Genomic DNA, 22,244 nt, shown 5'->3' with positions numbered 1-22,244 from the left:
CTACCAAACTGGATCATTCACCTTGAATTGTTAGGTGAGAAGAAATAGACTCTTTATTCTTTAACTCACATCACTACTGGGTCTTTTTGTAGACCTTACCCTAACTAGTACATGGAGAAGTCTGCAGGCCAGTAAGCTAACCTGATACTTTCCAGTACACCGTGACCTTTCAGATCCTCTCATTTCTGAAGACTTCCTATGCCATGACTTCCCATAACATAGCTCATTCTTTTCTTATTTTAACACTCAACTGGCTCCTTTTCTTTCCAGTATTACTCTTGTCCTAAATCTTAGTTACCTGCACATCCAACAGTAATAATCCCTCCAATACCCTGAACTCTCAGTTCCCTTTCTCACTTCCAATGGCCTTGTCCTCCAACCCTCCTCAGCCACATATTCTCAGTCATGCCACAAAACAGTGGTTCTCAAACATTGTGGTCTCAACCCCTTTACCTATAGTCTTAAAAATTATGTTGGATCCCAAAGAGCTTTTGTTTCTGTGAAATTATATCTATTGACACCTACCATATTATAAATTAAAACTTACAGGTTTTAAAAATATTACTTATTTTTAAAATGATAGCAACAAACCAATTACATGTTAACATAAATAACACATTTTAATGAAAAACAGCTATATTTCCCCCCAAAATAGGTAGCTTCTCATATGTGCTTCTGCATTCACACAGTTTTGGCTGAAGTATATGAAGAAATTTTGGGCTCACACAAATATGTAGTTGGAAAAGGGAGAGGTATTTTAATAACCTTCTTAGAAAATTATGGATATTCTTCTGATACGACACCAAAACTCAACAAATCTTAAGAACAGGTAGTTGCAACATGAAATCTGAAACTAATCAGTTAACTTTTCTCCCTTCCATTGATCTATCTTGCATTGTGAATGGTCCTTTTATCCACCCACTGGTCATTTGGAAAATATCAGTTCACTGAATTATGTAGCTCTTCCCAATGTTCCCACATTTCACATGCAATATCAAAAAATCACATTTGTTAACATCACTAAGTATTGTGAAGCTTTCAAGCTCACAGAGGCTAACACAGGTTTTCCAAAACTCTAATTTTTACATGAAAGCTTGAATTTTATCACTGCTGATTGTTTTCCTTGCAATGACAGTCTCACTTCCCTCCTAGTGGAGAAAATGTCCAGCAAATACTCAAGTCTGAATAATCATAGTTCAAGTAAAAAAATGTCCCATTAAAAAAGAAACTCGTTCAGTTCATAATCCAATTGCACAGAGCTTTTCCTCATAACAAGCACCTAATGTAAGTCTGCAAAAGTGCCTGATGAAAACATCCCATTTCAAACATACAAAAAGACATGTATTCAATGGTTGGTATTTTATACAATTAATAATTTTACTGCTTTAATTCTATCAATGACATTCTTAAGTGAAACTGGATTTTTTTTTTTAAACTATAGGTTTAGTACAGTTCGGTGCCACTGCCTTGATTCACGTTAAGGTGCTAGCAGTTTTAGTCATTAGTTTCACACATGCTAAAAAAGAATAATGTCTTAGCAGTATAAAGTAGTCTTCTAATGGGCCTCAGGAATTCCCAGGGGTCCAATCACCCACACTTTAAGAACCATTGCTTAGAACAAGAACTGAATCCTGTTTGTATCTTAATTTCAAGCATTAAATTCTCTAACCACTACCTCCTCCTTTTCCAACTAATTCCACTTCTTCCCTTGCATACACCCTAGTTCCTTCCTTCTCTATTTACATACTCACCTACCCAGAACCCCAACTCTGGTTAAATCCAATTCTCTCCTACTCAACCTGCATAGGAACACCTAAATATGACTAAAGCAAAAGTACCACCACACTGGCTGTTCTCACGTTTAAGTCATAACCCCTAATAAAAAGTGGGGTCTTACTACCATGTTTCCCTAGTCAATTCCTTCATTCTTCCACCGTCTAGGACCGAACACCTAGCTGATTATTTCATATCTTCTCCTCTCTCTTCAAACCTCAAAAACGTCTTCTTCCTGCTACACTCTTGCTTATTTCACTATGAAAACAGAAATAATCAAGAGAGAACATTCTTCCACAAACTTTGTCAACCTACTTGCAAATGTACCTCACACCGTCTGTCCTTCTGTTACAGTCTACAGTCCACGTTTTTATCTAAGGCCAACTCCTCTCTTTGTATGCTGGATCCCCTCTTCAGTTTGGCTACTCAAAGACAGGTCTCCTACAGTTTTCCCTCCTCCTCCTGCATGATAAATGTTCTCATTTTGGGGGGATCACCTCTAAGAATATACATACATGCTGCAACACCTCCCATCTTTCCCTCCCATGGGGGGAAAAAAAATCCCATGATCCCACATCTCCCAACAACCACAGCCTCAATTTTTTTTTTTTTGCTCTCTTTTACAGCAAAACTCCAACAATTGTCTATAAAGGCTATATCCATTTCCACTAATCCCATTCTCTCTTGAATCCACTCCAATCACACTCTGTCCCAACCTCTCCACAGAAACTTTTCTCCTCAAGATCACCAGTGACCGAAGTCTCCTTGCCAAATTTAAAGGCAAACAGCAGCTTTTAATTTAGTTGATTACTTCCTCCTTAAAGCTCTTCACTTGGTCTCTGGTATTTAAGGGAAGGGGTGGGGGGCAAAAAAGCATTTGATACTCAGGGTCAACTACCTGAGTGCTATGAAACACGGAGGTATTTGTGTGACTTCTTGGGGGGAGAGGAGGATGAGGATGTTGAATTCAGTTTTAGACCTGAAGTTTGAAACTCTAACACATCTCAATGGAAACGGAATCATACGGATAGCACTCACTCTCCTTAAACAACACCTGGTGAATGACCACCTTTGAAAGAGCTTTATCCAGTGCAGTGGAGGAATGGTCACCAAACCACCGCCTACAAAAAACGCTTCAGGTTATCCTTACAGGCCTCATGCTTTTTTATGAAACAGGAACTTCTATCACCCATATTTTATATGTGGGGCATTAACCAGTAGTTTTCTCAAAAGTACTGAGTTATCGGGCTTCCCTGGTGGCGCAGTGGTTGAGAGTCCGCCTGCCAATGCAGGCGACACGGGTTCGTGCCCCGATCCAGGAAGATCCCACATGCCGTGGAGCGGCTGGGCCCGTGAGCCATGGCCGCTGAGCCTGCGCGTCCGGAGCCTGTGCTCCGCAACGGGAGAGGCCACAGCAGTGAGAGGCCCGCGTTCCGCAAAAAAAAAAAAAAAAAAAAAGTACTGAGTTATCAAAGAGCAGAGCTAAAATTTGGGGGGTAGGGCTGTGGGACTCCAAAGCTCAAGCTTTCTAAGCAAAATCTTTAAACCGCTTCTTGCAAGAAAAATTAATGAACTTTAATTGGACGGATGCGAATTTTTAAAATTCTAGATTGACTAGGAATTTTTCCCAAACAGCTAAAGTAACAGTATATGCATACTAGACACTCTCCTACACATAATTCCCTATTTTGTGGCAATTACATAACTGTCTTCCTATTACACACATACGTTTCCTCCTTGGCAGGCTTAGGCATAATCACTGACTCTAAAACGAAACTGGCAAGCTGTAAAACTTACTTACGACAGGAGATGAAATCGTATTCTGATTCTAAACCTGCTTACCCCTCTTCTCTTATTTCATCACACACCTGAAAGTGATCCTGGAGAAAAGCCGGCACAGGCCTGAGGCTGCCTCAGTCTACTTCCAGCAGCGAAAGACTAAATAAATGAACCCACCGATAAACTAACCAATGTGCAAGGCCAGGTTCTTCCCAAGCAAGACGAGCTTTGCTCGCAAAGCACAACACAAGAGAATAAGTGGGGCCTGTGGTCGCCTTGCCATAAACGTTCTCTACAGCAGGAACCCAGTGAGAGGGGAAGGTATCCTGACAACAGCTTAACCTCAAACTTCAGCCCAAAAGCCTAAAACCGCCCTGCCTGCCCACCCCGCCCCCAGCCCAGCCCGGCGGAAGCTCGTAGGGGAAGAGCCCACAGAAGTCCTCACCTTCAGGAGACATCCTCTGTCATAGTGCTCGCAGCCCCGCCGCCCTTGCACTTGCCCGCGGGCGCCGTCTTCCCGCGCCAAGGCCGCCATCTCCTCCACCTCCCCTCAAATTCCACAGACCCTTCCCCCAGGACGAAAGCTACGTCCTGAGAAGCATCGCAGCTCTACCCTACCCCCTTCCGGGTACAGCTCCCGCCGGAACCAAGATGGCGGCTGGGCACGTGACCCGGGGCAGCCGGATTTCCGGTTCCCGAGCTGACGGGACGGAAGCGAGGGGAAGCGCAATCTATGTAGTCTGCGTTAGTCGCTGCCTTCGCCGCAAATGGTAATGGCTCTTAGGTTGCCTCCCCTTTTCCCCCTTTCGCTACCCGCCCACACCCTGGACGTGGTTCGGGGCGAGGAGGAAAGCCCCTGAGGAAGGGCCGCTCTCCGGCCGCATCCGCACTTGTGACAGGGCGGCCCCTCCCTCTCCCGGCGGCGGCCGAACCCTCGAGAAAGGGGCCGAGCTCGGCCCGCCCTCCTGGCTCTGAGCGGGTCCGGCGCGTGCTCCGCCGGCAGGTAGGCGCCCAGGCGCTTCTCAGCACCCAGAGCTCCTCTTCTCCTTTACTTCCTCTTCATTCCTTCAGTATATATCCTAACATTTCCTTTGTGCCAGTCAGCAGCCACGCCGTGGGGACAAAAGTGAGAAAAAACGCACGCCCCACCGTGCCCTCAGGGAGCTCACAGACTGGTGCCGAGAAAGACGTTCATCGGGGACTCTGAAATAAATGGAGGATTACAGCTTTGAGAAGTGCTAGGAAGGAGACGTGTGTGTTCCCCGAGAGCTAATCCTAGAGAGGATCTGACTTAATCTGGCTGTCAGGGAAGGTTTCCCTGGGGAAGCAACGCTTGGGCTGGGAGCTCAGCCTAGGTTAGGGTGCCAGGAGGAGTCAGTGTGCCAAGGCGTGGTGGCGAGGGAACATGGTGCCTGTACGAAGCGGTGGGAGGGACATGTACCGGCCTCCTAAATGGAAATCGGGCGCCTCTGTGCATCGCTAAATATGACTTGCCTTATTAAAGAAGCCAAACCCCTAGAAAATTGTATGAGCAGAGCTGCAGGTTTTGCAAGAAAATATTTCCCTTTGGCTTTCTAGCATGATTTCATGTTACCTAGAACATACTGGAAGGTACCGGGAACGGTAACTGTGTTACTCTTAGCTTTGGAGTTAACTAACCCTTTTAATTTTCTTTCAGTTCTGGTATGAGTTGCTAAAACCATGGTGAAATGTTGCTCGGCCGTTGGATGTGCTTCTCGCTGTTTACCAAATTCCAAGCTAAAAGGACTGACATTTCACGTGTAAGATTCTGCTGTAGTTAAGCCAAGTACTTCTGACTGTTAGAAAAAGCAAAAGATAGTTCTACTTAAATCATCAGTTTTGCAGCCAAATGCTGTACCCCAGAGCTATACGCCCTAGACGTGCAATTTTGAACTTTAGTTCTCAGGTTCTTTTTAAATAGCCTTTTGAGTTGAATCTGAAATGACAGTGATACTTTTACGCATATATCATTTCGTTTAGAAGCTTAAGATACCTGCAAAGGTATCACAGGCTGATTACCAAAACTATCATCAACCTCATTTTTGCTAATATTATTACTTTGTATTTTAACATACCTCCTAAGAAGTTCAGTGTTGTTTACGTATAGTTTACAATCCGAAGGATCTTTGCCTAAATATATTCTGTCCTTTAGAAATAGATCAAGCCTATGTTGTAGAGAAAAAATATAAATTACAAGTTCAGGATGGTCCTGAACCAAATTACAACCAAGATCGTCCTAATTTAAAATTTTAGTCGTTCTTCTGACAGAATAGGAAAGAAGGAGCAATAAGATTTAATAATTATGCATTTGCTAAAGGTTTATTTTGCTGCTTTTGGGCCAGACACTGTGCTGTGTGCCAGAGAAAGACCTGCTAACTACTTTGCTAGGTATAAGGAAATCAAAAATGAGTGTGTGTACCCTACCATATTCCAAAAAGGATTTGAACCAGCTGGAAAAATTGGAAAAGATGTAGTTATTGACCTCCAGATCTCAAAATAATTCTGATCTCCAGAATTCCAAACTCTGCAGGTGTTCTCTGCATTCATTCACTAAGCATTTATACCCGTTTTGTATTAAATGCTGTACTAAGCAATTTTTTTGATGCTGACAGAAGAATGAAAGTACAAGTGTCTCTGTTCATCTGGGATAAATTCCTCAGATAGGAAAAGGCCCAAGTGATATTCTTTATCATCTACAGATGAAGAAAAACCTTCAGGTGTGGATCTTACTAAAAGGTGTTAAATGTCTTTTGAAACTTTTCTTCTTTATAATGTGAGAAAGATGTAAATGAGGGCCATATGCCTGCAGCATGTTTGGTAGAAAAATCTGACTATGAAAACTGAAAGTTAAGAAAGCATGAGTCATGATGGTTTCCTCAATATTCCAGTTCCCAAGAGTAATACCAAGAATAAATTTAGGCACAGCCTTAATTCAAGTATATATCTATAGTGTTTAATTTTAAAATACTTCTTGTATGTTTTTCTAGATTCCCCACAGATGAAAACGTCAAAAGAAAATGGGTATTAGCAATGAAAAGACTTGATGTGAATGCTGTAGACATTTGGGAGCCTAAAAAAGGAGATGTGTTGTGTTCAAGGCACTTTAAGAAGACAGACTTTGACAGAAGTACTCCAAATATTAAACTGAAACCTGGAGTCATACCCTCTATCTTTGATTCCCCATCTCACTCACAGGTTTGTTTATGACATACTGCTTACCATCATTACCCACTTTTTTTTTTTTTTTTTTTGGTGGTACGCGGGCCTCTCACTGTTGCGGCCTCTCCCTTTGCAGAGCGCAGGCTCCAGACACGCAGGCCCAGCAGCCACGGCTCACGGGCCCAGCCGCTCCGCGGCGTGTGGGATCCTCCCGGACCGGGGCAGGAACCCGTGTTCCCTGCATCGGCAGGTGGACACTCAACCACTGCGCCACCAGGGAAGCCCCATTACCCACTTTATGGTACTATTTAAGAAACTTCACCACACTTGCTACCATTTTTATTGTTTGCTTATTAATTTGAAGCCCATTCTTTAAGTTTTTAGGTTTGTAAACTGCTGCTTAAGCTTTTGTAATGAGTAGTAGGAGAATTTTACCAGAATCCACTCAGAAATATCTGTATATTATTAAGGTTTGGTGAAGCAGGCTACCTTAGGAGTTGGTATAGCTCAAGATTCGTGTCTGAAAACTGGAGGAACATGAGAGGGTTGAACTGTAGTTCCAAGGTGGCAGTGCTCCTCACACTGCAGCAGAAGTCAAGAGCAGAGCCTCTGACAGCCCCAAGGTATAGTTTTAGAGCCACACACACACATTCAAGCTTAAAGCCTAGGTAGGACTAGAAGGTAGAAAACCAAAACAGGAGAAGGAAAGAAGAGAGGTCAGAAAAAGACAAACAATTGTTGAAGTAAACTCTGGTTGAATTCTGTGTTTTTTCCTCAATGATGTTAGTGCCGTGGGTGGGCTGCTTCACCCTCACTACCTCACTTGACTTCATATACCTGAAAGTGTATTCGTGTCCAGAAACTATAGAGACTGACTGATTCCAATGTGGAGAGCCTGTGGGTTCCCACAACAATAGTCGTGAACCTCCATTGAAAGGTGTCTCCATCCTGACAGCTGGAAACAAGGAAAGTAGTCTAGAAGAGTGCCTGCTCCCAGGTGGTCTGGGTCACGTTTGCGGGTGTTCATATTGCAGTACCTGAGCTATCCGGTGGAGACTGCCTCACTTTCTTCCATATTAATAAGTGTACAGTATCTTGTGCAATTTGCTCTCAAGGGTTTGTTTCCTATAGCAGGGAGTCATCTGTAATGTTAGGAGGACCTTAAGAAATATGGACATACTAAATCAAATAAACCATAAATTACTAACTTTGAAAAACTATTTCCTAATAACAAGTAAATTTTTTATTATAGGAAATTAGATGATACAATCAAAAAGAAAATTAAAATTAACAATAATCACGTAATCCAGAAATAATACTGTTAACATTCTGATGTGTATTTTTCCAGTCATTTGTATGTGTATGTTTGTATATAAATTCATCTATATATATTCTTACAAAATAGAATTATACTGTATATCCTTTTTATTTATTTATTTATTTATTTATTTATTTATTTTTTTTGCGGAACGCGGGCCTCTCACTGTTGTGGCCTCTCCCATTGCGGAGCACAGGCTCCGGACGTGCAGGCTCAGCGGCCATGGCTCACGGGCCCAGCCGCTCCACGGCATGTGGGATCTCCCCGGACCGGGGCTCGAACCCATGTCCCCTGCATCCGCAGGCGGACTCTCAACCACTGCGCCACCAGGGAAGCCCTCCTTTTTATTTTTTGCTTCACTCTTTCGTTCTTTCAACATTCATATAGTGCTGGCTGTGTGCCAGGCACTAGTCTAAGCACTTTACATATAAACTCTTTTAGTCCTCAAAACAACCATAAGAGTTAAATACTATTATTATTCGCATTTAACCACTTGAGAAAACTTAGGCTCAGAAAGCTGGAATACATTCCCCAAGTTGCACTGCTGTTAAATGGTAGAGGCTGGATTTGAACCCAAATTTTTGGCTCCAAAGTTCACTCTTAACTACTGTTTTCCATGATGTTAAACATTTTTCCACAAGGAGACTTCCCTGGTGGTCCACTGGTTAAGACTCCATGCTTCCACTGCAGGGGCACGGGTTCGATCCATGATCAGATCCCGCAAGCCATGTGGCATGGCCAAAAGAAAAAAAAAAAAAAGACACAAGGACAGTGTGACAAATGTCCTCTTAAAAATATATATTTTTTCCACAAAGATGGCTTTCATACTTTAGTCTACATAAGTATTATCCAGGGAGCTTGCTTAAAATGCAGAATCCTGTGCCCCTCTCCCAAAGAATTTGATTCAGCAAGTTTGGTTTGGAGTCTAGGAATCTGCACTTTTTAACAAGCACCCTGCATGATTGTGTTGCAGCTCAAGGGATCACGTTTTTAAGATGAACCTATATGGAACATCAATTTTTTAACTAAACTTCATAGTGAAGTCAACATATATAAAGGCCCACCATAAAGCTTATAGCAATCTGCTTACCTACTAGTTATGCATAAAAGTTTCTGTTCCCCCTAATCCTCAATGTAAGTTGTGATTTTAATCTTAGGTAAAATTGATAGGCAAAAATGCCATCTTATTGTTTTAATTTATCTCTGAATATTAGAAAATGATTATTTCTAATATGAATATTAGAAAATGTATTTCTGCATTTTTTCATATGTTTATTAGATGTTTTTGTTTCTTATGTGAATCACTTATTCAGGTCCTCTTCTATTTTCATCTTTTTCTAAGCTGTTTTGGAACAACACTAGATATTGAGGCTATGAATCATTTAACTGCCATCTATGTTGCAGTTACTTTTTGTTATTTGTCTTTAGCTCACATCATGGGGTTGGTTTGTTTTGTTTTGTTTTGTTTGAAATTCAGACTTTTTTTGAGTAGTCCTATATTTTCTCTTGTGCTATCTGACTTTAGCCTTTAAGATTATGTAAATATTGCCCATGTATTTTTCTACTTCCTCATTGTTTTCATTCTTACATAAATTTTCAGTATATAGAATTTCATTTTGACTTATTATACATAAAGGATATAACTGTTTTTCATAATTAGTTCATTTTTTCATGATTTATAGCCTTTCTCCACTTATTTAGAATGACACTTTTTATCCTAAAGGCTTTTATCTACATGATCTATTCAGATTTTTCTAAGAGAGTAGTACACTTTTTAAACTATTGTTACTGAGTAGGGTATTTTTAATACTTTGTAGGGTGTATCTTCCCTCATTGTCACTCTTTTTCCTTTTTTTTTCCAGAAAAATTCATGTTTCCAGATCAACTTTAGAGTTACTTTGGGGAAGTTCCTTTAAAGTACTGTCAGTAAATTTAAATTGTACTGACTTTTCTTTTTTTTTTTTTTTTTGCAGTACACAGGCCTCTCACTGTTGTGGGCTCTCCCGTTGCGGAGCACAGGCTCCGAACGCGCAGGCTCAGCGGCCATGGCTCACGGGCCCAGCCGTTCCGCAGCATGTGGGATCCTCCTGGACCGGGGCACAAACCCGTGTCCCCTGCATCGACAGGTGGACTCCCAACCACTGCGCCACCAGGGAAGCCCCTAACTTTTACTGACTTTTAATAGCAATTTCCAGAAAAAGAAATATATTAATTTTACTACATACAGTTAAGAAGGTTAAAATTTTTCAAAAGGATAGAAAATCTACAATGATTGTTATTAACTATTCTTAACAGGGGAAAAGAGAAAATCTTCATTGTAGGAAAAACTTCACCCTCAAAGCCCTTCCAGTCACAAACCACAATCACCAGCTTGTTGGTGCTTCCTCGTGTATCGAAGAATTCCAGTCCCAGTTCATTTTTGTAAGTAAAATTACTTACTGGGCTAATGTTAATATTAAGATGACCATGTCCTCTCTCTCAGGATTAAGTTTTCAAAATCTTATTGAAAAACTAGGAGTTTAGGTGTTTGAGATTTTTTTTTTAATATGTAATATCCAGAAATATTGCTTCCCAGGGGCATTATAATTTATATATTTGCAATAACGATCCACAGGTAGTTAATCTTTTGTTACATAGTTCAAAGAGTGCTTTCACAAGGATATTTCAACCAATAAAATACAATAATTAATTCCTCCCTATAGGTACTATAGTTTCTATATGGAAATATCTAATTTAAAAAATAGTTATGTCTTTAGTTTTCTTAAAGGACAGTCGTACACACACATTATTGAAGCTTTATTCATCTCATTGCCTGTTGATGTTAGAATCAGGCCTGGAATCCAGATCTGTTTTACTGTCTTGATTACTATAGCTTTATAATAATTCTTGAAATAAGACAGTGTTAATCTTCCAACTTTGTTCTTTTTCAAAGTTGTTTTGGATATTCTTTGCATGTTCATATGAATTTTAGAATTACTTTATAAATTTCTACAAAAATCCTGCTGGAGTTTTGACTGGGATTATGTTGAACCTACAGATTTGACTGGGATTATGTTGAACCTACAGATCTACTTGGGAAGAACTGACATCTTAATAAGACTATTTTATGTCTTCCAGCCCATGAATTCATTGTATCACATAATTTATTTAGACCTTTAAATTCTCTCAGCAGTGTTTTGTAGTTTTCAGTATACAGGTCTTTCACTCCTTTTATCAGATTTATCCCTAAATATTTTATATATTTGGATGCTGTTATAGACAGTGTTGTTTTATTTACTGTTGAAGTGGGGAAATAAATTTTTTTTTTACTTTTTTATTTTATTTTTTTATACAGCAGGTTCTTAATAGTCATCAATTTTATACACATCAGTGTATGCATGTGAATCCCAATCTCCCAATTCATCACACCACCACCACCCCTACACTTTCCCTGCCTGGTGTCCATACGTTTGTTCTCTACATCTGTGTCTCAATTTCTGCCCTGCAAACCGGTTCATCTGTACCATTTTTCTAGGTTCCACATATTTGCGTTAATATAGGATATTTGTTTTTCTCTTTCTGACTTCCTTCACTCTGTATGACAGTCTCTAGAACCATCCACATCTCAACAAATGACCAAATTCCATTCCTTTTTATGGCTGAGTAATATTCCATTGTATATATGTTCCACATCTTCTTTATCCATTCATCTGTCGATGGGCATTTAGGTTGCTTCCATGACCTGGCCATTGTAAATAGTGTTGCAATGAACATTGGGGTGCATGTGTCTTCTTGAATTATGGTTTTTTCTGGGTATATGTCCAGTAGTGGGATTGCTGGATCATACAGTAATTCTATTTTTAGTTTTTTAAGGACCCCCATACTGTTCTCCATAGTGGCTGTATCTACATTCCCAGCAACAGTGCAAGAGGGTTCCCTTTTCTCCACACCCTCTCCAGCATTTGTTGTTTGTAGATTTTCTGATGAAGCCCATTCTAACTGGTGTGAGGTGATACCTCATTGTAGTTTTGATTTGCATTTCTCTAATAATTAGTGATGTTGAGCAACTTTTCATGTGCTTCTTGGCCATCTGTATGTCTTCTTTGGAGAAATGTCTATTTAGGTCTTCTGCCCATTTTTGGATAGGGTTGTTTGTTCTTTTAATATTGAGCTGCATGAGCTGTTTATATATTTTGGAGATTAATCCTTTGTCCGTTGATTCGTTAGCAAATATTTTCTCCCATTCTGAAGGTTGTCTTTTCACCTTGTTTATGGTTTCCTTAGCTGTGCAAAAGCTTTGAAGTTTCATTACGTCCCATTTGTTTATTTTTGCTTTTATTTCCACTACACTAGGAGGTGGATCAAAAAAGATCTTGCTGTGATTTATGTCAAAGAGTGTTCTTCCTATGTTTTCCTCTAAGAGTTTTATAGTGTCCAGTCTTACATTTCGGTCTCGAAACCGTTTTGAGTTTATTTTTGTGTATGGTGTTAAGGAGTGTTCTAATTTCATTCTTTTACATGTAGCTGTCCAGTTTTCCCAGAACCACTTATTGAAGAGACTGTCTTTTCTCCATTGTATATCCTTGCCTCCTTTGTCATAGATTAGTTGACCCTAGGTGCATGGGTTTATCTCTGGGCTTTCTATATTGTTCCATTGATCTATGTTTCTGTTTTTGTGCCAGTACCATATTGTCTTGATTACTGTAGCTTTGTAGTATAGTCTGAAGTCAGGGAGTCTGATTCCTCCAGCTCCGTTTTTTTCCCTCAAGACTGCTTTGGCTATTTGGGGTCTTTTGTGTCTCCATACAAATTTTAAGATTTTTTGTTCTAGTTCTGGAAAAATGCCATTGGTAGTTTGATAGGGATTGCATTGAATCTGTACATGGCTTTTGGTAGTATAGTCATTTTCACCATATTGATTCTTGCAATCCAAGGACATGTTATATCTCTCCATCTGTTGGTATCATCTTTAATTTCTTTCATCAGTGTCTTATAGTTTTCTGCATACAGGTCTTTTGTCTCCTTAGGTAGGTTTACTACTAGGTATTTTATTCTTTTTCGTGCAGTGGTAAATGGGAGTGTTTCCTTAATTTCTCTTTCAGATTTTTCATCATTAGTGTATAGGAATGCAAGAGATTTCTGTGCGTTAATTTTGTATCCTGCAACTTTACCAAATTCATTGATTAGCTCTAGTAGTTTTCTGGTGGCATCTTTAGGATTCTCTATGTATAGTATCATTTCATCTGCAAACAGTGACAGCTTTACTTCTTCTTTTCTGATTTGTATTCCTTTTATTTCTATTTCCTCTCTGATTGCCATGGCTAGGACTTCCAAAACTGTGTTGAATAATAGTGGTGAGAGTGGACATCCTTGTCTTGTTCCTGATCTTAGAGGAAATGCTTCACTTTTTCACCATTGAGAAGGATGTTTGCTGTGGGTTTGTCGTATATGGCCTTTATTATGTTGAGGTAGGTTCCCTCTGTGCCCACCTTCTGGAGAGTTTTTATCATAAATGGGTTTTGAATTTTGTCAAAAGCTTTTTCTGCATCTATTGAGATGATCATATGGTTTTTATTCTTCAATTTGTTAATATGGTGTATCACGTTAATTGATTTGCGTATATTAAAGAATCCTTGCATTCCTGGAATAAATTCCACTTGATCATGGTGTATGAGCCTTTTAATGTGCTGTTGGATTCTGATTGCTAGTATTTTGTTGAGAATTTTTGCATTTATATTCATCAGTGATATTGGTCTGTAATTTTCTTTTTTTGTAGTATCTTTGTCTGGATTTGGTATCAGGGTGATGGTGGCCTCATAGAATGAGTTTGGCAGTGTTCCTTCCTCAGCAATTTTTTGGAAGAGTTTGAGAGAGGATGGGTGTTAGCTCTTCTCTAAATGTTTGATAGAATTCACCTCTGAAGCCATCTGGTCCTGGACTTTCGTTTGTTGGAAGATTTTTTATCACAGTTTCAATTTCATTACTTGTGAGTGATCTGTTCGTATTTTCTATTTCCTCCTGGTTCTGTCTTGGATGGTTATACCTTTCTAAGAATTTGTCCATTTCTTCCAGGTTGTCCATTTTATTGGCATAGAGTTGCCTGTGGTAATCTCTTTGGATGCTTTGTATTTCTGCAGTGTCGTAACTTCTCCTTTTTCATTTCTAATTTTATTGATTTGAGTCCTCTCCCTCTTTTTCTTGAGGAGTCTGGCTAAGGGTTTATCAATTTTGTTTATCTTCTCAAAGAACCAGCTTTTAGTGTTATTGATCTTTGCTATTGTTTTCTTTGTTTCTATTTCATTTTCTTCTGCTCTATCTTGATGATTTCTTTCCTTCTGCTAACTTTGGGTTTTGTTTGTTCTTCTTTCTCTAGTTCCTTTAGGTGTAAGGTTAGATTGTTTATTTGATATTTTTCGTGTTTCTTGAGGTAGGCTTGTATAGCTATAAACTTCCCTCTTAGAACTGCTTTTGCTGCATCCCATAGGTTTTGGATCGTCCTGTTTGCATTGTCATTTGTCTCTAGGTATTTTTTGATTTCCTCTTTGATTTCTTCAATGATCTCTTGGTTATTTAGTAACGTATCGTTTAGCCTCCATGTGTTTGTGTTTTTTATGTTTTTTCCTGTGTAATTCATTCTAATCTCATAGCGTTGTGGTTGGAAAAGATGCTTGATATGATTTCAGTTTTCTTAAATTTACTGAGGCTTGATTTGTGACCCAAGATGTGATCTATCCTGGAGAATGTTCCATGCACACTTGAGAAGAAAGTGTAATCTGCTGTTTTTGATGGAATGTCCTATAAATATCAATTAAATCTATCTGGTCTATTGTGTCATTCAAAGCTTCTGTTTCCTTATTTATTTTCATTTTGGATGATCTGTCCATTGGTGTAAGTGAGGTGTTAACGTCCCCCACTATTACTGTGTTACTGTCGATTTCCTCTTTTAGAGCTGTTAGCAGTTGCCTTATGTATTGAGGTGCTCCTATGTTGTGTGCATATATATTTATAATTGTTATATCTTCTTCTTGGATTGATCCCTTGATCATTATGTAGTGTCCTTCCTTGTCTCTTGTAACATTCTTTATTTTAGAGTATATTTTATCTGATATGAGTATTGCTATGCCAGGTTTCTTTTGATTTCCATTTGCATGGAATATCTTTTTCCATCCCCTCACTTTCAGTCTGTATGTGTCCCTAGGTCTGAAGTGGGTCTCTTTTAGACAGCATATAAATGGGTTTTGTTTCTGTATCCATTCAGCAAGCCTGTGTCTTTTGGTGTGGGCACTTAATCCATTCACGTTTAAGGTAATTACCTATAGGTATGTTCCTATGACCATTTTCTGAATTGTTTTGTGTTTGTTTTTGTAGGTCCTTTTCTTCTCTTGTGTTTCCCACTTAGAGAAGTTCCTTTAGCATTTGTTGTAGAGCTGGTTTGGTGGTGCTGAATTCTCTTAGCTTTTGCTTGTCTGTAAAGCTTTTGATTTCTCCATTGAATCTGAATTAGATCCTTGCCTGGTAGAGTAATCTTGGCTGTAGGTTCTTCCCTTTCATCACTTTAAGTATATCATGCCACTCCCTTCTGGCTTGTAGAGTTTCTGCTGAGAAATCAGCTGTTAACCTTATGGGAGTTCCTTTGTACATTATTTGTCCTTTTTCCCTTGCTGCTTTCAATGATTTTTCTTTGTCTTTAATTTTTGCCAATTTATTACTATGTGTCTCAGCGTGTTTCTCCTTGGGTTTATCCTGTATGTGACTCTCTGTGCTTCCTGGACTTGGGTGGCTATTTCCTTTCCCATGTTAGGGAAGTTTTCTACTATAATCTATTCAAATATTTTCTCGGGTCCTTTCTCTGTCTCTTCGCCTTCTGGGACCCCTATAATGCGAATGTTGTTGCATTTAATGTCCCACAGGTCTCTTAGGCTGTCTTCATTTCTTTTCATTCTTTTCTCTTTATTCTGTTCCGTGGCAGTGAATTCCATCATTTTGTTTTCCAAGTCACTTATCTGTTCTTCAGCCTCAGTTATTCTGCTATTGATTCCTTCTGGTGTATTTTTTATTTCAGTTTTTGTATTGTCCATCTCTGTTTGTTTGTTTTTTAATTCTTCTAGGTGTTTGTCATTTAATTCTTCTAGGTCTTTGTTAAACATTTCTTGCATCTTCTTGATCTTTGCCTCCATTCTTTTTCCACAGTCCTGGATCATCTTCACTTTCATTATTCTGAATTCTTTTTCTGGAAGGTTGCCTATCTTCACTTCATTTAGTTGTTTCTCTGGGGTTTTATCTTGTTCCTTCATCTGGTATGTATCCCTCTGCCTTTTCATCTTGTCTGTCTTTCTGTGAATGTGGTTTTTGTTCCACGGGCTGCAGGATTGTAGTTCTTCTTTGCTTCTCCTGTCCCCTCTCTATTAAATAAATTGACTTTTGTATATCAATCTTGTATCTGTCGAACTTGCTAAACTCACATATTAATTATCAAAGCTTTTTTTTTAGAGGTTATCCAGTTTTCTACATAGACAATCATGGTGTCTGTCATTAAAAACAGTTTTATGGTATCCCTGGCGGTCCAGTGGTTAGGACTCCATGCTTGCACTGCTGAGGGCCCAGGTTCAGTTCCTGCTTGGGGAACTGAGATCCCACAAGCCACGTAGCGTGGCCAAAAAAAAAAAAAAAAAAAAACAGTGTTAATTCTTCCTTTCCAATATGAGTGCCTTTCATTTCTTTTTCTTGCTTTATTGCACTACCTTGAACCTCCAAGGTTATGCTGAAGAGAAGTACTGAGAAATGATCTTTATGCTTTGCTCCTGATTTTAGGAGGAAGTTGTTCAGTCTTTCACTATTAAAGATATTCATATGATATTAAATATGTTATTTCATAACTGCCCTTTATCAGATTGAGGAAGTACCTTTCAATTTTTTTCTTTCAGTTTTACTGAGATATAATTGACATATAGCCCTGTATAAATTTAGAGTGTACAGTAATGGTTTGATTTACATATATCAGGAAGTGATTATCACAGTGAGTTTAGTGAACATCCATTATCTCATATAAACAAAGTTAAAGATATAGAAAAAAAATTTTTTCCTGTGGTGAGAAGTCTTAGGATATACTCTCTTAACAACTTTCATATATAACACAGCAGTGTTAATTATATTTGTCATGTTGTGCATTATATCCCTAGTACTTATTTCTCTTATAACTGGAAGTTCTTACCTTTTGACTGCCTTCATCCAATTCTCCCTCCTCCTATCCCCTGCCTCTGATAACCACAAATATGAACTCTTTTTCTGAGTTTGTTTGTCTGTTTTTGAAGTATAATTGACCTACAACATTATGTTATTTCCTGTTATACAACATAGTGATTCCATATTTCTATACATTTCAAACTGATCACAATAAGTATAGTTACAATATGTCACCATATAAAGATATTACATAGTTATTGACTGTATTCCCAACACTTGTACCTTTCATACCTTTGACTCATTTACTTTGTAACTGGAAGTTTGTTCCTCCTACTTCCTCACCTGTTTCTTTCCTCCCCACCCCCTCTAGCAATCACCTGTTTATTCTCTGTATCTACAACTTTGTTTCTGCTTCATGTTTGTTCATTTGTTTTGTTTTTTAGATTCCACGTATAAGTGAAATCATACAGTATTTGTCCTTCTCTGTCTGACTTAAATTCACTTAGCATAGTACCCTCTAGGTCCATCCATACTGTTACATAGGAAGTGCCTTTCTACTCCTACTTTGCTGAGAATTTTTATCAGAAAGGAATGTTTTGTCAAATGCTTTTTCTGTGTCTGCTGAGAGATCATTTGGGTTTTATTTTTTAGTTTGTTAGTATGATTAGTTACACTGATTGATTTGTTTTTATTTTTATTTTTGGCCACACCACATGGCTTGTGGGATCTTAGTTACCCCACCAGGGATTTGAACCCGGGCCCTCAGCAGTAAAAGCAGAGTCCTAACCATTGGACCACCAGGGAATTCCCCAGTTAATTTCTTAATGTTAAACCAGCCTTGCATTCTGGAATAAGCCCTACTTCTTCATGATGTTATTCCTTTTATATATTGTTGGATTAGATTTAAAATTTAGTTTAGAATCTTTCCTTGTATGTTCACAAAGAATATTGGCCTATAGTTTTCTTTCCTTTGAATGTCTTTGTCTGGTTTCAGTATCAGAATAATGCTAACCTCAAAGAAAAAGTTAGAAAATGTTGCCTTATTTTTCAATTTTCTAGAAAAGTTTGTATAGATTTGCGGTTATTTCTTCTATAAATATTTGGTAGAATTCCCCAGTAAAACAATCTGGGACTGTAATTTTCTTTGTGGGAAAGTGTTTTAAGGAGCTAGTTACCTTCCAAGGGATTTGTCCATTTTATTTCAGTTAAGTTTATTAGCTTAAAATTATTCAAAACATTTCCTTATTATCTTTTCAATATCTATAGAATCTGTAGTGATACCATCTGTCTCATTTCTGATGTCAGTGATTTGTTTCTGTTCTCTTTTATTGCTGATTAGTCTGCCTAGAGATTTATCAGTTTTATTGATCTTGTCAAGAACTAGCTTTCACTGATTTTTCTCATTTATTTTTTGTTTTTATTTTCTACTTCACTGATTTCCACTCATCTTTATTATTTCCTTTTACTTATTTCAGTAAAATGTGCTCATCTTTCTAGTTTCTTTCTTTTTTTTTTTTTTTTTTGGCAGTACGCGGGCCTCTCACTGCCGTGGCCTCTCCCATTGCAGAGCACAGGCTCCGGACGCGCAGACTCAGCAGCCATGGCTCACAGGCCCAGCCGCTCCGCGGCATGTGGGATCTTCCCAGACTGGAGCATAAACCCGTGTCCGCTGTATCGGCAGGCAGACTCTCAACCACTGCGCTACCAGGGAAGCCCTCATCTTTCTAGTTTCTTAAGATGGAAGCTGAGGTCATAGATTTGAGGCTTCTTCCTTTCTAACGTTAGCATTTAGTGATATTAATTTCTCCTTAAGTATTGCTTTAGCAGCATTCCACAAATTAAATGTGTTTTCATTTTCATTTAGTTCAAAATACTTCCAAATTCCATTTTGATTTGTTCTTTGATCCATGGGTTGTTTGGAAGTGTGCTATATAGTTTGCAAATATTGGGGAATTTCCCCAATATCTTTCTATTATTAATTTCTAACTTAATTCTGTTGTGGTCAGAGAATATACCTTGTGTGACTTGAATGCTTTTAATTTTTTTGAGACTTATAGCCTACAATATGGTCTGTCTTGGTAAACATTCTGCATGCATTTGCAAAGAATGTATAGTTTGCTGATGTTAGCCAGAATGTTCTATAAATGTCAATTAGGTCAAATTGATAATGTTCAAATCTGCATTCTTAATTAATTTCTGTCTACTTGTTCTATCTTTTATTGAGAGAGAGCTGTTAATCTTCTAGTATACCTGTGGATTTGTCTAATTCTCCTTAAATTGTCAGTTTTTGCTTGTTACATTTTGCAGCTGTTATTAGGTACTAAATATTTAGTATTCTTATGTCTTGATAAATTAACCCCTTTATTTTTAAGAAGTGGCCTTCTTTATCCCTGGTAGTATTCATTGCTGTGAAGTCTACTTTGTCTGATAGTAACATATCCACTCTAGTTCTCTGTTTATTAGTGTTATTGTAGTGTATCTTTTTCAACTCCTTTACTTTCAACCTGTTTGTGTCTTTTTATCTTTAAAGTGCTTTTTTTCTGGGCAGCATGTACTCTTGGGTCTTGATTTTTTTAATATAACCTGATAATTTGTGCCTTTTAATTGGATTATTTAAACTCTACACTTAATGTGATTATTATTACATTACTTTAAATTTTTTTATGTCACATTACTTAACGTGATATGGTTTGGTTTAAATCTGTCATCTTACTTATTTCCTGTTCCATTTGTTCTTTGTTCTCATTTTCTTCTTTTTTTGCCTTCTTTTAGATTAACTGAATTTTTTTTACAATTCCATTTTGTCTCCTTTTTTTCACTCATCAGCCATAACTCTTTGATAGTTGCTTTTGGGTTTATAGCATCCATCTTTAATTTACCACAGGCTACATGATAAGTGATATTATTCCACTTAGCATATAGTATATGAATCTTATCATAATATACTTTATTTCTCCTCTCCAACCTTTTTTGCTACTGCTATCATACATTTCACTTTACATATGCTATGAACCCCACACTACATTTTATTATTTTTGTTTAAACAATAAATTATCTTTTAAAGAGATTTAAATAATAGTAAATCTGTTATATATTATTTATTATGATAACAAATCTATTAAATTTATTATAAATACATTTAAATTGTAAGTTTTATGTACAGGTATCCTATTTGATTCTCTTTTAATATCTTTCATGTCTCTGCTTAACTTTTAAACATATATAATACAGTTTTACTAACTTTGTTAATTCCCTTGTCTGCTAATTCTAACATTTGTGAGTTCTGGGTTGGTTTCTATTGATTGGTTTATCTCTTATTATGGCTCGTATTTTCCTGCTGCTTTGTGTGCCTGGTAAATTTTGAGTGCCGGATTTTACCTTGCTGGATGTTGGATAGTTTTTTGTCCTGTTTTCTTGAGCTTGGTTACGGAGTTTCGTTATTTGGAAACAATTTGATCCTTTCAGGTTTTGCTTTGTTAGGTAGGACTAGAGCAGTGCTCAGTCTCAGGCTATTTTTTCTCCATCACTGAGGCAAGACTTTTGTATACTCCGCTCAGTGCCCCATGAATCTGGTCTGCCTGATGGGAGTAGTGTCTATGCCCTGTGAGCTCAGGGCACTCCTGACCTGTTCTGGTCACTCTTTCCTCAACCTGGAGCAGTTTCCTACAAGGAAATACTTGAGGGGGAGCCTCTGAAGATCTCCAGGGTTCTCTCTCTGTGTAGCTCTTTCCTCTCTAATACTTTGCCCTATGAACTGTAGCCACCTTGGTCTCCCTGGATACTTTGCACTATCTCCTCAACTCTATCTACCAAGCTCTACCTGGGTTTCCTCCCCTTGCACTGAGGCCTAGAACTCTCTCAAGGCAGTAAGCTGGGCAATCTTAGGACTCACCTCTTTGTTTCCCATCTCTCTGCAGTATCTGCCTTCGTTGCCTGATGTCTGTTTATCTTCAAACATTTTTACATCTTTTGGCCATGTGTTGGGGTTTTTTTAGATAGGAGTCAGTCCAGTCTATGTTATTGCATCTTGGCTGAAAGCAAAGTCCTCTTCACTAATTTTAAGTAACAGCTTTTCAAAATTATTTTATGTTACATTTATAAGATATGTCAGTGTTGTTTTTGGATGAAGAAAAGTCTACCCAGCAGACATAAACATAACCACAGTAAATACTGAGAACTTAAATTATCTCTTTAAAACCCCAAGACCAGAGTCATCTCTAAATCCATAACAACCAGCCTGAGGACCTGCTTCAGTGCTCCTTTCCTTTCATACCTTATAAAGTGAAATATTCATCAAAATAAAGCAATTCAGTTAAAAGTTTAAAAATTTAAGTTTTGTGGTAGGTAAAACTTAAACTTAGCAGCTCCACACTTAGGGACCAAAAGCTGTATAGTCATTGTGAATGTCTCGCTGTTCATAAGCAGATACCTACCTCCAGGTGAGAAGTACTTCCCATCCACAGGATTCTGTACTCCTCGTGTATGCCTGGCCTTAGACAAAGAGGGAAGCCCTAGGCGCCAAAAATACTGTTCTACCCCCATCCTCTTCCTGTGTTCTTTAAACCTCTTAGTATCACCAACTTAAAGATCTTCTCTAAGTATAGTAAGTGGAGAAATAGCTGAGGCCTAGTTATAATTTTTTATCTCACTGCTTGTCTGTCTGGTTTAATAACTTGGTGTTTATGTTTTTAGGAACATAGCTACAGTGTGATGGACAGTCCAAAGAAACTTAAGCATAAATTAGATCAAGTGATCAGCGAGCTAGAGGATACCAAGAAAAGTCTGCGGAATGTTTTAGGCCGAGAAAGACGTTTACAAAAATCATTGAGGAAGACAATCAGGGAATTAAAGGATGAATGTCTCATCAGCAAAGAAACAGCAAATAGACTGGAAGCTTTCTCTTGGGAGTGGTGTCAGGAGAGCATAGAACAAGACTATATTTCATGAAATAATTTCATGTTATGTTCTACCTAAAATTGTTATTGGTACAGCTTTTCAGAAAATGATTACCATCATTAAATAATATCTGTCA

At 38.3% G+C, this 22,244-nt stretch overlaps 3 protein-coding genes across 5 annotated transcripts in view; 2 read left to right on the top strand and 1 right to left on the bottom strand.

Moving 5' to 3' along the window:
- RCHY1 (ring finger and CHY zinc finger domain containing 1) overlaps positions 1 to 4,443 on the bottom strand; it is a 16,500-nt gene extending 12,057 nt beyond the window's left edge. Inside the window, 1 exon segment of the mRNA XM_060148013.1 lies at positions 3,998 to 4,443. Coding sequence (XP_060003996.1) covers positions 3,998 to 4,087 — 90 coding nt within the window. The 5' untranslated portion in view covers positions 4,088 to 4,443.
- Positions 4,241 to 22,244, top strand: THAP6 (THAP domain containing 6). 2 transcript variants are annotated; one of them, XM_060148015.1, is made up of 5 exons: positions 4,241 to 4,322; positions 5,231 to 5,333; positions 6,561 to 6,768; positions 10,346 to 10,471; positions 21,905 to 22,244. In XM_060148015.1, exons 2-5 carry the CDS (start codon positions 5,254 to 5,256, stop codon positions 22,157 to 22,159), a joined length of 669 nt encoding a protein of 222 aa, XP_060003998.1. In that variant the 5' UTR covers positions 4,241 to 4,322; positions 5,231 to 5,253; the 3' UTR covers positions 22,160 to 22,244. The 2 variants fall into 2 exon arrangements, with proteins under 2 accessions (XP_060003998.1, XP_060003997.1); XM_060148014.1 differs by lacking the exon at positions 4,241 to 4,322 and adding an exon at positions 4,412 to 4,555.
- The window catches only part of ODAPH (odontogenesis associated phosphoprotein), a 31,750-nt gene continuing 16,138 nt past the window's right edge, over positions 6,633 to 22,244 (top strand). For both annotated transcript variants that reach the window (XM_060148017.1, XM_060148016.1), the window contains exon 1: positions 6,633 to 6,768. The gene's annotated coding sequence lies outside the window, so the exon portion shown is untranslated. The remainder of the gene's footprint in view (positions 6,769 to 22,244) is intronic.

The sequence above is a fragment of the Lagenorhynchus albirostris genome, chromosome 4 (genome assembly GCF_949774975.1).
Source record: "Lagenorhynchus albirostris chromosome 4, mLagAlb1.1, whole genome shotgun sequence".
NCBI classification, from domain to species: domain Eukaryota; kingdom Metazoa; phylum Chordata; class Mammalia; order Artiodactyla; family Delphinidae; genus Lagenorhynchus; species Lagenorhynchus albirostris.
This window is presented reverse-complemented; position numbering and strand designations above follow the sequence as displayed.

Excerpts from the sequence above, each read along its gene's own strand:
- THAP6 (XM_060148015.1), top strand. The coding sequence starts at position 5,254 with ATGGTGAAATGTTGCTCGGCCGTTGGATGTGCTTCTCGCTGTTTACCA. Across the intron at positions 5,334-6,560 it reads AAAGGACTGACATTTCACGT|ATTCCCCACAGATGAAAACG; the intron begins GTAAGATTCTGC and ends ATGTTTTTCTAG. Across the intron at positions 10,472-21,904 it reads TCCAGTCCCAGTTCATTTTT|GAACATAGCTACAGTGTGAT; the intron begins GTAAGTAAAATT and ends TTATGTTTTTAG.